The sequence below is a fragment of the Cherax quadricarinatus genome, chromosome 66 (assembly GCF_038502225.1).
Source record: "Cherax quadricarinatus isolate ZL_2023a chromosome 66, ASM3850222v1, whole genome shotgun sequence".
Lineage (NCBI taxonomy): Eukaryota > Metazoa > Arthropoda > Malacostraca > Decapoda > Parastacidae > Cherax > Cherax quadricarinatus.
The window spans coordinates 23,040,592-23,054,973 of NC_091357.1; the positions used below are offsets into that span (position 1 = coordinate 23,040,592).

Here is a 14,382-nt window from a genome sequence, read left to right on the forward strand (position 1 = left end):
TTTTCTATATTCTACACATCTTAATACAAGATTACAAATCTCAAAGGGCTTTCTAATTTCTTTTAATGTTATGTCTTATATCACCAATACAATCAGTGAGGCATGGTTTTCTAAATTATATATATCACATGAGGCATAAGTCTGCTGTACTGACAATAAATACAGCCGACTTAATGTTATCATCTCACCATTTTATTCTCTAAAACACCAACGACAGCAGCAAATTAATATTAATATGGACCAATTAGTCCTGAATTGTTTGGGCAACAGAATACAAGTACTTGCAGAACTCTAAATACCTGTTCGTTTTGAAATTTTCAAAGCCGAAAATGTCCAGGACACCAATGGACGTTCTGAATGATGTCTGAGGCTTGAAGATAGCTGCATTTACTTTGCTCACAATCCAGATAAAGAGCCGTCCATAAATGCCCTTCACGAATGCATCTCTAACATCTGTGGCTTGACTATGACTCAGATGAGATACCTAAAAGTTGGTATTAGAAGGTACAATAACTATAAAACATTCTAAATGACAAGATAATTAAAACTGGTATTAGGAAGTAACAGTAAAACAATCTGCAGTAGCCACAGAAGCAACCGGAACTTTTCATTTCAAAATCATTCAGATTTGAATCAACCCGAGTAAAACTCAAAGCCCATAAAAGTCTCCAAATTCTGGGGGCTTCTACAGATTATTCAAAAACTTCTCCACTTACTACAAGGTTTTGAAAGTAGTTAAAATGCACCTCCTAAACTTTGTGACTTATTAAATCAAATATAAACATCAAATACCTTGGTTTATACATACCACAGTTTCACCCTGTGCGAAGATAGTGCGGGTAGTAAGGGCTTCCTTCATGGCACGTGGCTCTACACCCAAGAACCTCGCTACTCGCACCATTGAAGTTGTGTCTGGGATCTCTGATGCATCTAAGTTATCTGTTGGGAGTGTGTAAAACCTTGATAACACTTTAATAACAAGATATAAGTTTTAGGGTAAACTCTTGTTACAAAAAGCATAATATAGCATTTAAATAAAATTATATTCTGGCTTTCAATTACTGAACTGTTCTACATATTCAAATTAATGATGCAATTCTTCCTGAAAACTCTCCTCCTTTTATGTGGTGGTCAAAAACAAGATTTTCTCAAACCATTTTACCTGTCCTAAGTATTAAATCTTTGAGCAACTTGTAAACTTATCAGTCCAACTAGACTGTTTACCAAACCATACCACGGGCAGGATTTGAACCTGTGGTCAGAGAGTCTCAAAACTATGCTAACCTTCCTATGGTGTAGAAATATACCTAGTTGGACGAATCTTATTGTGGCTAGCTGGTCCAGTGGCTAACGCGATGGTCTGGAGTCTTGAGACTCTCTGACCGTGGGTTCAAATCCCGCCCGTGGTATGGTTTGTTTGCAATCGTGTCATTACGATTTCGTGAGTCACTGTTTACCAAGCCATTTTTATCAAGAACAAGACAGTAATGTGTTTTAAAGTATTGAGAAAAAAGTAAAAAACAAATACAATTTTTTTTTTTTGACACATCAGGTGTCTCCCATCAAGGCAGGGTGACCCAAAAAACAAAAACTTTCACCATCATTCAACACTTTCACCATTGTTCACACATAATCACTGTGTTTGCAGAGGCACCCAGATTCGACAGTTCAAATGTCATTCCAAACAGCAAATATCCCAAACCCTTCCTTTACAGTGCAGGCACTGTACTTCCCACCTCCAGGACTCAAGTCTGGCTAACTACTTGTGTGTGTTAACACACATGAATGAGCACTTGAAATAAGAATTAAAGCTAGAAAACTTACCATGAGAGCTTTCTCAAGCCACTAAATCCTTCCTCTCCCAGCCACTATATACTGGCTGCCACATACATAACATTTGTGAAATGAAGGAAGATTGATTCAACAAACAACATGCAATGGTAATAAATGGTATAAAATACCGACACAATGGAAATATAAACACAAATGCAGTATAATGTGATCCTTTATTGACATCGTTTCACCCACACAGTGGGCTTTCTCAAGTCACACACGGATCTACCTGGGGTTGGAAGGTTGGAAGGTTATGTTGACGACATTCTCCTCATAACTCCTAAACGCTTCAACGTTCAAGCTCTCCAAGACAAGCTCAACCAGGTCGAGCCTTCAATCCAGTTCACACTTGAAGAAGAAGTCGACAACACTCTTCCTTTCCTTGATGTTCTGCTCTGCAAAGCTGACCACGAACTTCGTTTTAAAGTCTATCGAAAACCCACCAACCAAAACGATCTTCTCCACTTCTACTCTCACCACGACACCAAAACCAAACGTGGTGTGATTATAGGCTTCTTCCTACGTGCACTCAGAATCTGCAGCAATGAGTTCCTTGAGGAAGAATGCACTATAATTGAACAAGTATTTTCCAAACTCCACTATCCTAGTCACTTCATCAGAGACTGCAGACGGCGGGCATTAAACATCTTCAACACACCCAGAGAAGACACTGCCGAGAAGAGATACATAGTCCTCCCCAACAACTCCATTGCCAAACATGTTTCCAACATCTTTGCCAAAACATCATTCCAAGTATCTACCTCCACAACCACGACCATCAAGGACATCACCAGTAGTAGACAGGACAAGCCTCCATCCTCTGCAGGGGTATACATAATCCCTTGTAATGACTGCAACAAATTATATGTGGGCGAAACATCAAGAGACCTCCAAAAACGCATTTCAGAACACCAATATGCAAGCAGGACTGACGATACAAGGAATGCCTGTGTACAGCATAGCAATTCACACAACCATTTAATTAACTACAGAAACTCAAGACTTATAGCCACAGAAGACAACACTCAATACAGAAGAATCCTGGAATCATCGCTTATCTCTATAACCAACAATTTCAACCAGAACAATGGCTTCTATAACATAGCTGAACCACTCGCCAAAAAACTTCTTCATCGCTATCCCACATAAGAACATAGAACACTGCAGAAGGTCTACAACTTGTCCAATACCCCTGCCAAGCTACCCAAGACTCTATAACCCCACCCGGTGGATCATCAGATGCAGCATTCTTCACCTGACCTCAACATTCTGACTATAAATACTCTCGTACCTTCCAACCCCAGGTAGATCCGTGTGTGACTTGAAAAAGCCCACTGTGTGGGTGAAACGTTGTCAATAAAGGATCACATTATACTGCATTTGTGTTTATATTTCCAAACAACATGCAAGCTGAAATCATTGTGTAAAAGCAGAAAAATGGGAAAGGGCTAAGTAACTGTATTCTAACAAAGAGAAAATACAAAACCATAGTACATGAAAGGGCAATATAAAGATGGATGAAGTCACTCACTTAGTGACCCCTCAGAACCATCAGTGGATGAAGTCACTCACTTAGTGACCCCTCAGAACCATCAGTGGATGAAGTCACTCACTTAGTGACCCCTCAGAACCACCAGTGGATGAAGTCACTCACTTAGTGACCCCTCAGAACCACCAGTGGATGAAGTCACTCACTTAGTGACCCCTCAGAACCACCAGTGGATGAAGCCACTCACTTAGTGGCCCCTCAGAACCATCAGTGGATGAAGTCACTCACTTAGTGGCCCCTCAGAACCATCAGTGGATGAAGTCACTCACTTAGTGACCCCTCAGAACCACCAGTGGATGAAGTCACTCACTTAGTGACCCCTCAGAACCACCAGTGGATGAAGTCACTCACTTAGCGACCCCTCAGAACCATCAGTGGATGAAGTCACTCACTTAGTGGCCCCTCAGAACCATCAGTGGATGAAGTCACTCACTTAGTGGCCCCTCAGAACCATCAGTGGATGAAGTCACTCACTTAGTGACCCCTCAGAACCACCAGTGGATGAAGTCACTCACTTAGTGACCCCTCAGAACCACCAGTGGATGAAGTCACTCACTTAGTGACCCCTCAGAACCATCAGTGGATGAAGTCACTCACTCAATGACCACTCAAATGAACTTCCAAAGTCAACATCAAATTGTTAATTTGGAATAAAAGCATTACAGCAGATGATGACAACCGAGCTCTGTCAAATAAATCAGAGTTTTCTAGTAGATACAATGACATAATTACTATGACATGACATTAACACTACAATACTTAGTTCTTGAAAAAAAAAATTTAATTTAACACCTCAACAACTGACTGAGGCTTACTGGTCCACCATGAGCACTTTCAATTTAAATCAGTTATCTGCATGCCTCTGGCAAGACAGTGATGGTGTAAGTGATGGTAAAACTGGTTCTTTTTCGGGTCACCCTGCCTCAGTGGGAGACGGCCAGAGTGTTAAAAAATAAAAAAAAGCTAAAGAAGCCCTTTTTCAATAGCACTTACCAATAACTTTTCCCTTAAATTTGACATTGCCCATGTGCAAAATGGCAGCAAGGATCTTCATTATCTCCCACACCTCAGAATCACTAAACATCAAGACTTTCATGGCAGAGCGAATGTCAGCAAATTCCCGGGCATCATCTCGCCCCTCACAAGTAATGCTGCCTCCCTGAAATAAACCAAGCACTGTTTATCAACAATGTCAGTATGGAAACTTTTATAAAATCAGTAAACCATCAATTTAACAGATATCAATTTAACACGGGACAAAATCCACCATGAGAACCATGTCAGAAATAATGAACAAATCCATTAATTACTAAAGTATGCATTACTGTTATGATGACAGCACTTCATCTCTATCCACCACAAGTGCCATTACTATCACTTGCTCCTCATTATTAGTCTGTTGAACTGAGAGTTTAACAGACTAATTCCCACTCTCTTGTGTGGAGGCATCCAGGAAAGATGAAAAAGAATTCATACTAGATATATTTATTTATTTATTTATTTATTTATTTAGTAATTTGAGCATACATACAGAGGTACAAAAAAGGGAAAGAAAAAAGGCAGCATATGTAATGAGTGAGTAAAGAATTACAGTAGTGTTCAGACAAGGAAAAATTTGAGATGATTTAAATCCATAATATAGCTAAAACTTTAACTGGATTAAAGGACGACCTATTAAAAGTCACATACTTAAGAGCAATGGTGATAAATTAAAATTCGCAAAAATACTGATGGAGAATGAAATAGTGTAAAATGACATTTGTAAATGTGTCACACAAAACCTAATTTTTAAAAGCATAATTGTTATAGACATACACTGGTCGTAAATTCAGGACATTTACATACATCTTTACCCACAGATTGTCAGTATTAACATACCATTTACAACCTTGCCAGGAATGCATGATTGACATCCTTAATCATTACTCCAAATTGAAAATAGTTTCAACTTCTATCAAACTTATTAAAACCATACAGCATAAACTAGTTGAATATTCAATTTTCATATATTCATTATAACTCACTTAATGATCATATGTATAATTACAGCACTGTTATTGCCTTATTAATCTTAAGTTTGCCCAAAATGCTCTGCATATAAAGGTGCTTTTGGCATGTTCACTAAATTGTTACACTCCTTTGTACAAACATGTATTATGCTAAAACAAAATTGTTATTGTTATTATCTTTTCTTCCAAGGCAATACAGAGCTGATTTAGTACACTGAAGCTACTAAATAAATCAAATATTTAACCCCACTCAATTCTTCAAAAGATCTAATGAGACATATTAGAACAAAAACTTCAAGCTCACCAATATACAGTCCAGAACAAAACAAGAGATTTCTTATTTTCCAGGGAGCAACAGGCCTATGCAATAGTCTATCTGCTACATATATTATAACCAAGGCTATATTACAGTTCAAAATATACTTGGGAAGCATCAAGCAAAATAAGAAAGCTCCTGCATAAGCCACAGTCTTCATTTCCATTCGAAAGCCAATGAGACAGTAGTGGACAGTTTTATATATATATATATATATATATATATTTATATATATATATTTATATATATACAGTGGACCCCCGGTTAACGATTTTAATCCGTGCAAGAGGGCTCATCGTTATGCGAAATAATCGTTATGCGAATGAATTTTCCCCATAAGAAATAATGGAAATAAAATTAATCCGTGCAAGACGCCCAAAAGTATGAAAAAAAATTTTTTTTACCACATGAAATGTTAATTTTAATACACACAAACTGAAAAAGGCATGCACAATTAAATGACACTTACTTTTATTGAAGATCTGGTGATGATTGATGGGATGGGAGGAGGGGAGAGAGTGTGTTAGTGTTTAGAAGGGGAATCCCCTTCCATTAGGACTTGAGGTAGTAAGTCCTTTTCTGGGGTTACTTCCCTTCTTCTTTTAATGCCACTAGGGCCAGCTTCAGAGTCACTGGACTTCTTTCGCACAAGATATCTGTCCATAGTGGCCTGTACCTCTCGTTCCTTTATGACTTGCCTAAAGTGTTTCACAACATTGTCAGTGTAATAATCACCAGCACGGCTTGCAATAGCTGTGTGAGGGTGATTTTCATCCATGAAGGTTTGCACTTCAAGCCACTTTGCACAGATTTCCTTAATCTTTGAAGTAGGCAACTTCTTCAATTTCTCTCTCCCCTCCTCCGAAGCAATTTCCTCAGGTGTGGCCTCTTGCTCTTGAAGTTGATCTAGCAGCTCATCAGTGGTTAGTTCTTCATTGTCCTCCTCCACCAACTCTTCCACATCCTCCCCACTAACCTCCAACCCCAAGGACTTTCCCAATGCCACAATGGATTCCTCAACTGGCACAGGATTCTCAGGGTTAGCCTCAAACCCTTCAAAATCCCTTTTGTCTACACATTCTGGCCACAGTTTCTTCCAAGCAGAGTTCAAGGTCCTCTTTGTCACTTCCTCCCAAGCCTTACCTATAAGGTTTACACAATTGAGGATATTAAAGTGATCTCTCCAAAACTCTCTTAGAGTCAGTTGAGTTTCTGAGGTCATTACAAAGCACCTTTCAAACAGAGCTTTTGTGTACAGTTTCTTGAAGTTGGAAATAACCTGCTGGTCCATGGGCTGCAGGAGAGGAGTGGTATTAGGAGGCAAAAACTTCACCTTAATGAAGCTCATGTCCCCATAAAGTCGCTCTGCCACGTCTGTAGGATGACCAGGGGCATTGTCTAACACCAGGAGGCACTTAAGTTCTAATTTCTTTTCAGTTAGGTAATTTTTCACATTGGGGGCAAATGCATGGTGTAACCAGTTATAGAAAAATTCCCTAGTGACCCATGCCTTACTGTTTGCCCTCCACAGCACACACAAATTATCCTTGAGGACATTCTTTTGCCTGAACGCTCTGGGAGTTTCAGAGTGATACACTAATAAAGGCTTCACTTTGCAATCACCAGTAGCATTGGCACACATCAACAAAGTAAGCCTGTCTTTCATAGGCTTATGTCCTGGGAGTGCCTTTTCCTCCTGAGTAATGTAGGTCCTGCTTGGCATTTTCTTCCAGAACAGGCCTGTTTCATCACAATTAAACACTTGTTCAGGTTTCAGTCCTTCAGTTTCTATGTACTCCTTGAATTCCTGCACATATTTTTCAGCCGCTTTGTGGTCCGAACTGGCAGCCTCACCATGCCTTATCACACTATGGATGCCACTACGCTTCTTAAATCTCTCAAACCAACCTTTGCTGGCCTTAAATTCACTCACATCATCACTAGTTGCAGGCATTTTTTTAATTAAATCCTCATGCAACTTCCTAGCCTTTTCACATATGATCGCTTGAGAGACGCTATCTCCTGCTATCTGTTTTTCATTTATCCACACCAATAAGAGTCTCTCAACATCTTCCATCAATTGCGATCTTTGTTTCGAAAACACAGTTGAACCTTTGGCAAGAACAGCTTCCTTGATTGTCTTTCTGGTGCCCACAATAGTAGCGATGGTTGATTGGGGTTTCTTGTACAGCTTGACTAGGTCGGCTATACGCACTCCACTTTCATACTTATCAATTATCTCTTTCTTCATCTCTATAGTAATTCTTACCCTTTGAGGTGTAGGGTTGGCACTAGAAGCTTTCTTGGGGCCCATGGTCACTTATTTTCCAGAAACAGCACCGAAAATACTGTAATAATACGAAATATTCCGAGTGTATGCTTGGATGTTACCGCGGAGGCTGGCTGGTAAACAATGGGACGGAGCGGCACATGTGAGGCTGGCTGAGGGCACATTGGACGCGTCTCGGACGAAAATCGGTATGCGGGTTTTTAATCGGTATGCGGGGCAAAAATTTTGCGATAAAAGTAATCGTTATGCGGAAAAATCGCTATGCGATGCCATCGTTATGCGGGGGTCCACTGTATATATATATATATATATATATATATATATATATATATATATATATCTATATATATCTATATATATCTATATATATCTATATATATCTATATATATCTATATATATCTATATATATCTATATATATCTATATATATTCAGATATTTGGGAGTGGACGTGTCAGCAGATGGGTCTATGAAAGATGAGGTGAATCATAGAATTGATGAGGGAAAAAGAGTGAGTGGTGCACTTAGGAGTCTGTGGAGACAAAGAACTTTGTCCTTGGAGGCAAAGAGGGGAATGTATGAGAGTATAGTTTTACCAACGCTCTTATATGGGTGTGAAGCGTGGGTGATGAATGTTGCAGCGAGGAGAAGGCTGGAGGCAGTGGAGATGTCATGTCTGAGGGCAATGTGTGGTGTGAATATAATGCAGAGAATTCGTAGTTTGGAAGTTAGGAGGAGGTGCGGGATTACCAAAACTGTTGTCCAGAGGGCTGAGGAAGGGTTGTTGAGGTGGTTCGGACATGTAGAGAGAATGGAGCGAAACAGAATGACTTCAAGAGTGTATCAGTCTGTAGTGGAAGGAAGGCGGGGTAGGGGTCGGCCTAGGAAGGGTTGGAGGGAGGGGGTAAAGGAGGTTTTGTGTGCGAGGGGCTTGGACTTCCAGCAGGCATGCGTGAGCGTGTTTGATAGGAGTGAATGGAGACAAATGGTTTTTTAATACTTGACGTGCTGTTGGAGTGTGAGCAAAGTAACATTTATGAAGGGATTCAGGGAAACCGGCAGGCCGGACTTGAGTCCTGGAGATGGGAAGTACAGTGCCTGCACTCTGAAGGAGGGGTGTTAATGTTGCAGTTTAAAAACTGTAGTGTAAAGCACCCTTCTGGCAAGACAGTGATGGAGTGAATGATGGTGAAAGTTTTTCTTTTTCGGGCCACCCTGCCTTGGTGGGAATCGGCCGGTGTGATAATAAAAAAAAAATATATATATATATATATATATATACACAGTGGACCCCCGCTTAACGATCACCTCCAAATGCGACCAATTATGTAAGTGTATTTATGTAAGTGCGTTTGTACGTGTATGTTTGGGGGTCTGAAATGGACTAATCTACTTCACAATATTCCTTATGGGAAAAAATTCGGTCAGTACTGGCACCTGAACATACTACTGGAATGAAAAAAGTTCGTTAACCGGGGGTCCACTGTATATATATATATATATATATATATTATAGGTAGTAGGTTGGTAGACAGCAACCGCCCAGGGAGGTACTACCGTCCTGCCAAGTGAGTGTAAAACGAAAGCCTGTAATTGTTTTACATGATGGTAGGATTGCTGGTGTCCTTTTTTCTGTCTCATGAACATGCAAGATTTCAGGTACGTCTTGCTACTTCTACTTACACTTAGGTCACACTACACATACATGTACAAGCACATATATACACACCCCTCTGGGTTTTCTTCTATTTTCTTTCTAGTTCTTATTCTTGTTTATTTCCTCTTATCTCCATGGGGAAGTGGAACAGAATTCTTCCTCCGTAAGCCATGCGTGTTGTAAGAGGCAACTAAAATGCCGGGAGCAAGGGGCTAGTAACCTCTTCTCCTGTATATATTACTAAATGTAAAAGGAGAAACTTTCGTTTTTCCTTTTGGGCCACCCCGCCTCGGTGGGATACGGCCGGTGTGTTGAAAGAAAGAAGATATATATATATATATGCATATAGATATAGATCTTGGTACATAAGAGTTTTTGTTATTTACAAGCTTATTCGTCTTTACCATGGCAGCAAAAATACCTGTATGTTTCACTTAACACTTACTCCAATGAGATATTTATACTGCGATGCATCGGTCAGTTCTAGTTTCTGCCTCTCCTCACGGGTCATACCAGCCAGCATGCAGTAGAATATGTGATAGTTTCTCTCGTCAGCACCCTGTGAGACAAGACGAGACTTTTCCAGGAGGTACTGCTCGATGGACGCCCCCTCAATCACTCCATCTTTTGTGAAGTGGATGTCAATATATTTACCAAAGCGCGAGGAGTTGTCATTCCGGATTGTCTTGGCATTTCCGAAAGCTATGGAATAATGGAGGTAGTTAGGCGAGTGGTTAACTTGTTCTGTTACATAGTGGTGCATGTTAAATTAAGGACAGTGACACTTCATGGGTACCATATAAGGTATGTTACTGAAGCAGAAGCAGTAAGACTTTCCTAGGATTATTAAACCCAGAGACATTAACTCAAGCTAACCCCAGAAAGCTAAGCAATGGGACTTTAGTAGCTTCCTTTGGCCCTAACATCCAAATGTGCTTATTTACTACAAAGTGAACAATGACACAGGTACACAGGAGACTTTTCTCTACATCTAGACTCGCTCAGGATTGAAGCTGGGTCCTTAGATTATAAGCCAAATGCACTATTGATGAGCTATAAATTCACAACTAACCCACAATTAAGAGAGGAACCTTCTGACAATATTTCGGTCCATTCTGGACCACTGTCAAATAAACTGAGGCAAGAAAAGGAAAAGACCAGAAGACAGGTCAGGAGGGAGGCAAAAGAAGGGAATAATGGGTGATGGTGGTGGTGGCAGCAATAGAAGTGGAAGGAAGCAGAAGCAGTATCACTAGTGGTGGAATAAGCAGTAGTAATATTAATGATATGAATCAGTGTACAATGGAACCTCAAAAATCGAACTGCTCCCAACACGACCAATTATGTAAGTGTATTTTTATAAGTGTATTTTTGAGGGTCTGAAATGGACTAATCTAATTTACATTATTCCTGATGGGAATAAATTCATTCGGTAAAGGCACTCGAACAGCCTTCTGGACCGAAGAAAGTTCGATATTTGAGGTTCCACTGTACATGTATATGTTACTCTTTTAAGCCTTTTTTTTCTGCAAGTTATGAGATGTGGTCTTCAAAATTCTTTATGCTTCACTTATATTTGACAATACAATATTTTAGTACGTATACAAAACAAGATGCACAATACTGTACCGAAATGCATTTACAAATCACCAGGACAAACAACAGTTGGTCTAAATAACAAATAATTAAACATTTCATAACATATCAACACGTTATCAATTACCCTGAATCATAGCAAGGAATTTCTGCTCTATTTATACATTCAGTGTGTGACTGATAGTGCACGAGAGAATGTTAATAATGTAAATCTGACTAACTTCATGACTCTGGAGTTGACCCTACCATGGTGGGCCTCAACATATGGCTGGTGGGGGACAATACAAACATGTGAGGGAGACTTTAAATTTTACAGGAGAATGATAATTAGCATAACATATGGTATGTTGAGAAGGTATAAAAGTGGGCTTGGAAAAGAAAAAGAAAAAGAGAGGGAGAAATGAGTAATGAAGAAAGAGCATAGTGGAAATTGTGTGTAGAGGTGGTTAGTAGGCAAGAACACACTAAACGACCCTTATCTGCAAATCAGTTTAAGGCCCTAATAAGAAATCACCTCATCACCTAAACTTAACCAGACGAACCATACCTAATCACTACTAGTTTCTCAAAAGCTACTCATATTGTGCTGATGAATGCTCAGCTACTTACTACTTTGAAATTAGTATGTCTATTTTTCATTGTTTTAAATAGTAGTACAGTGGACCCCCGGTTTATGATATTATTTCATTCCAGAAGTATGTTCAGGTGCCATTACTGAACGAATTTGTTCCCATAAGGAATATTGTGAATTAGATTAGTCCATTTCAGACCCCCAAACATACACGTACAAACGCACTTACATAAATACACTTACATAATTGGTCGCATTGGGAGCTGATCGTAAAGCGGGGGTCCACTGTAGTAGATTGTAATATAGTACATCATAATGTAAATTGTTCCATTGTAATACCAAATTGTTTTAAATACTAGTACTAAACTGTAATACATCATATTGTAAATTATTTTAAATTGTTATACTGTAATACTGTAATCTTCATTAACTAATTTAATAGTGCAATAAGTCTCTACTAGACTTATGAAAACCATGTAGCATTACCTGATAGAATATGCAATTTTCCTGTACTTAAAGTAACTCATCTAATGACCATATGAATTATGTATTATTGCCTTACTAATCTTAAGTTAATTTTAAGTTTGCCCCAAATGCTCTGCATATAAAGGGGCTTTTGGCATGTACACCCAACTATTATGTTCCTTTGTACAACCATGTAATTTGTCAAAATAAATATCTTATCTTATCTTTATCTAAGGGTGTCACTGTGATTAAATATACAAATTTGTAAAAAAAAAAAAAAAAGAATTTTTGAAGGAGATACTGCATAGTGGAGAATGGTACTGTTGAATACAACTGAATGGAACAAAAATATATTGCACTATCCATCCATTTGTTTATATACAGTGTAGCTATTCTGTGAAAGATTTATTTTGGTTACCCAACAATGAAGATTTACTCTTCAACACAGACGGAAACAAAGTCCATTAAAGTACTTAAATAAGAATGTGTAATACAGTACCTTCCATTTACTTTACTCAAATGAGAAATGATGATGGTAATTTAATATCACTGACTGATATCCATGCTAGCAACACTTGCATAAACCTAACTTAAAAATTTGCCATTGGACATGTCACTGACCTTCCAGAATAGGATTGGCCTCGAGGATTTGTTGTTCAATCCAAGAATGTTTTCCTGAGATGGCTGCCAAGTACTGGAGGATGAGCTTGGTGCTTTCTGTCTTCCCTGCACCAGATTCTCCACTGCAGTTCAAAATATAATAAACTAATAAACCAATCATTATACAGTATATATATACAGTGGTACCTCGGGATACGAACTTAATTGGTTCCAGAAGGCTGTTCGAGTGGCGATACTGAACGAGTTTGTTCCCATGAGGAATAATGTAAATTAGATTAATCCATTTCAGACCCCCAAAAATACACTTACAAAAGAACTTATGTAAATACACTTACATAACTGTTTGAGTTTTGAGCTGTTCGAATCCCGAGGTACTACTGTATATATATTTTTAAAACACTGGCTGCCTCCCACTGAGGCAGAGTCATCCAAAAAAGAAGAAACAAAAGTTTTTCTACTAATTTATACAGAAGAGGTTACTAGTCCCTTGCTCCTATACAGTATATTCTTTCCACTTAATAATTATAGTTTGCCTACATCACCTAGAAGGAAAGTCTTCTTCATATAACAATGATGGTAAGTCATATTATACCTATCATAGTTTTACAATTTCTGCCAAGATAATACAACATATAACCTGTCTTCATTGCACTGACATTGCAAGAGATCTTTCTTTCTTTCAACACACCAGCCATATCCCACCGAGGCGGGGTGGCCCAAAAGGAAAAACGAAAGTTTCTCCTTTTACACTTAGTAATGTATACAGGAGAAGAGGTTACTAGCCCCTTGCTCCCGGCATTTTAGTCGCCTCTTACAACACACATGGCTTACGGAGGAAGAATTGTGTTTCACTTCCCCATGGAGATAAGAGGAAATAAACAAGAACAAGAACTAGAAAGAAAATAGAAGAAAACCCAGAGGGGTGTGTATATATATGCTTGTACATGTATGTGTAGTGTGACCTAAGTGTAAGTAGAAGTAGCAAGACGTACCTGAAATCTTGCATGTTCATGAGACAGAAAAAAAGACACCAGCAATCTTACCATAAGTAAGTTTATTCAGGTATACACAAATACAGTTACATAGATTTATCATACATAGCAGCATATGTGTAGTAAAACAATTACAGGCTTTCGTTTTACACTCACTTGGCAGGACGGTAGTACCTCCCTGGGCGGTTGCTGTCTACCAACCTACTACCTATGTCATTGCAAGAGATATAAACATGTAAATAGCTCATTACCACTAACTTGTTTAGCTATCAAACGTTTGCAGCCCAGTCTCTGGACTCATTATGTGCCTCTGTAATTTTTTGACTACTGCCCACAGGATGGGTATGGGGTGCATAATAAAGATATTAAACTATTTATTGCACTGTCTTAGGCATTATACAGAAAGGTCACAGCAAACAACTGTGTACAAAATTGTTTACTCAATGTTGGCAAATAGAACAATTAAGAACTTCAGTAGTTTTCC

The 14,382-nt window shown here is 38.9% G+C and overlaps 1 protein-coding gene across 6 annotated transcripts in view; it reads right to left on the reverse strand.

Moving 5' to 3' along the window:
- ck (myosin-VIIa ck) overlaps window positions 1–14,382 on the reverse strand; it is a 123,202-nt gene that overhangs the window by 40,396 nt on the left and 68,424 nt on the right. For all 6 annotated transcript variants that reach the window (XM_070099261.1, XM_070099262.1, XM_070099260.1 and 3 more), the window contains 5 exons: window positions 12,907–13,028; window positions 10,099–10,355; window positions 4,376–4,541; window positions 809–939; window positions 300–484 (listed from right to left, as the gene is read on the reverse strand). In XM_070099261.1, the coding sequence (XP_069955362.1) occupies window positions 300–484; window positions 809–939; window positions 4,376–4,541; window positions 10,099–10,355; window positions 12,907–13,028 (861 nt within the window). The remainder of the gene's footprint in view (window positions 1–299; window positions 485–808; window positions 940–4,375; window positions 4,542–10,098; window positions 10,356–12,906; window positions 13,029–14,382) is intronic.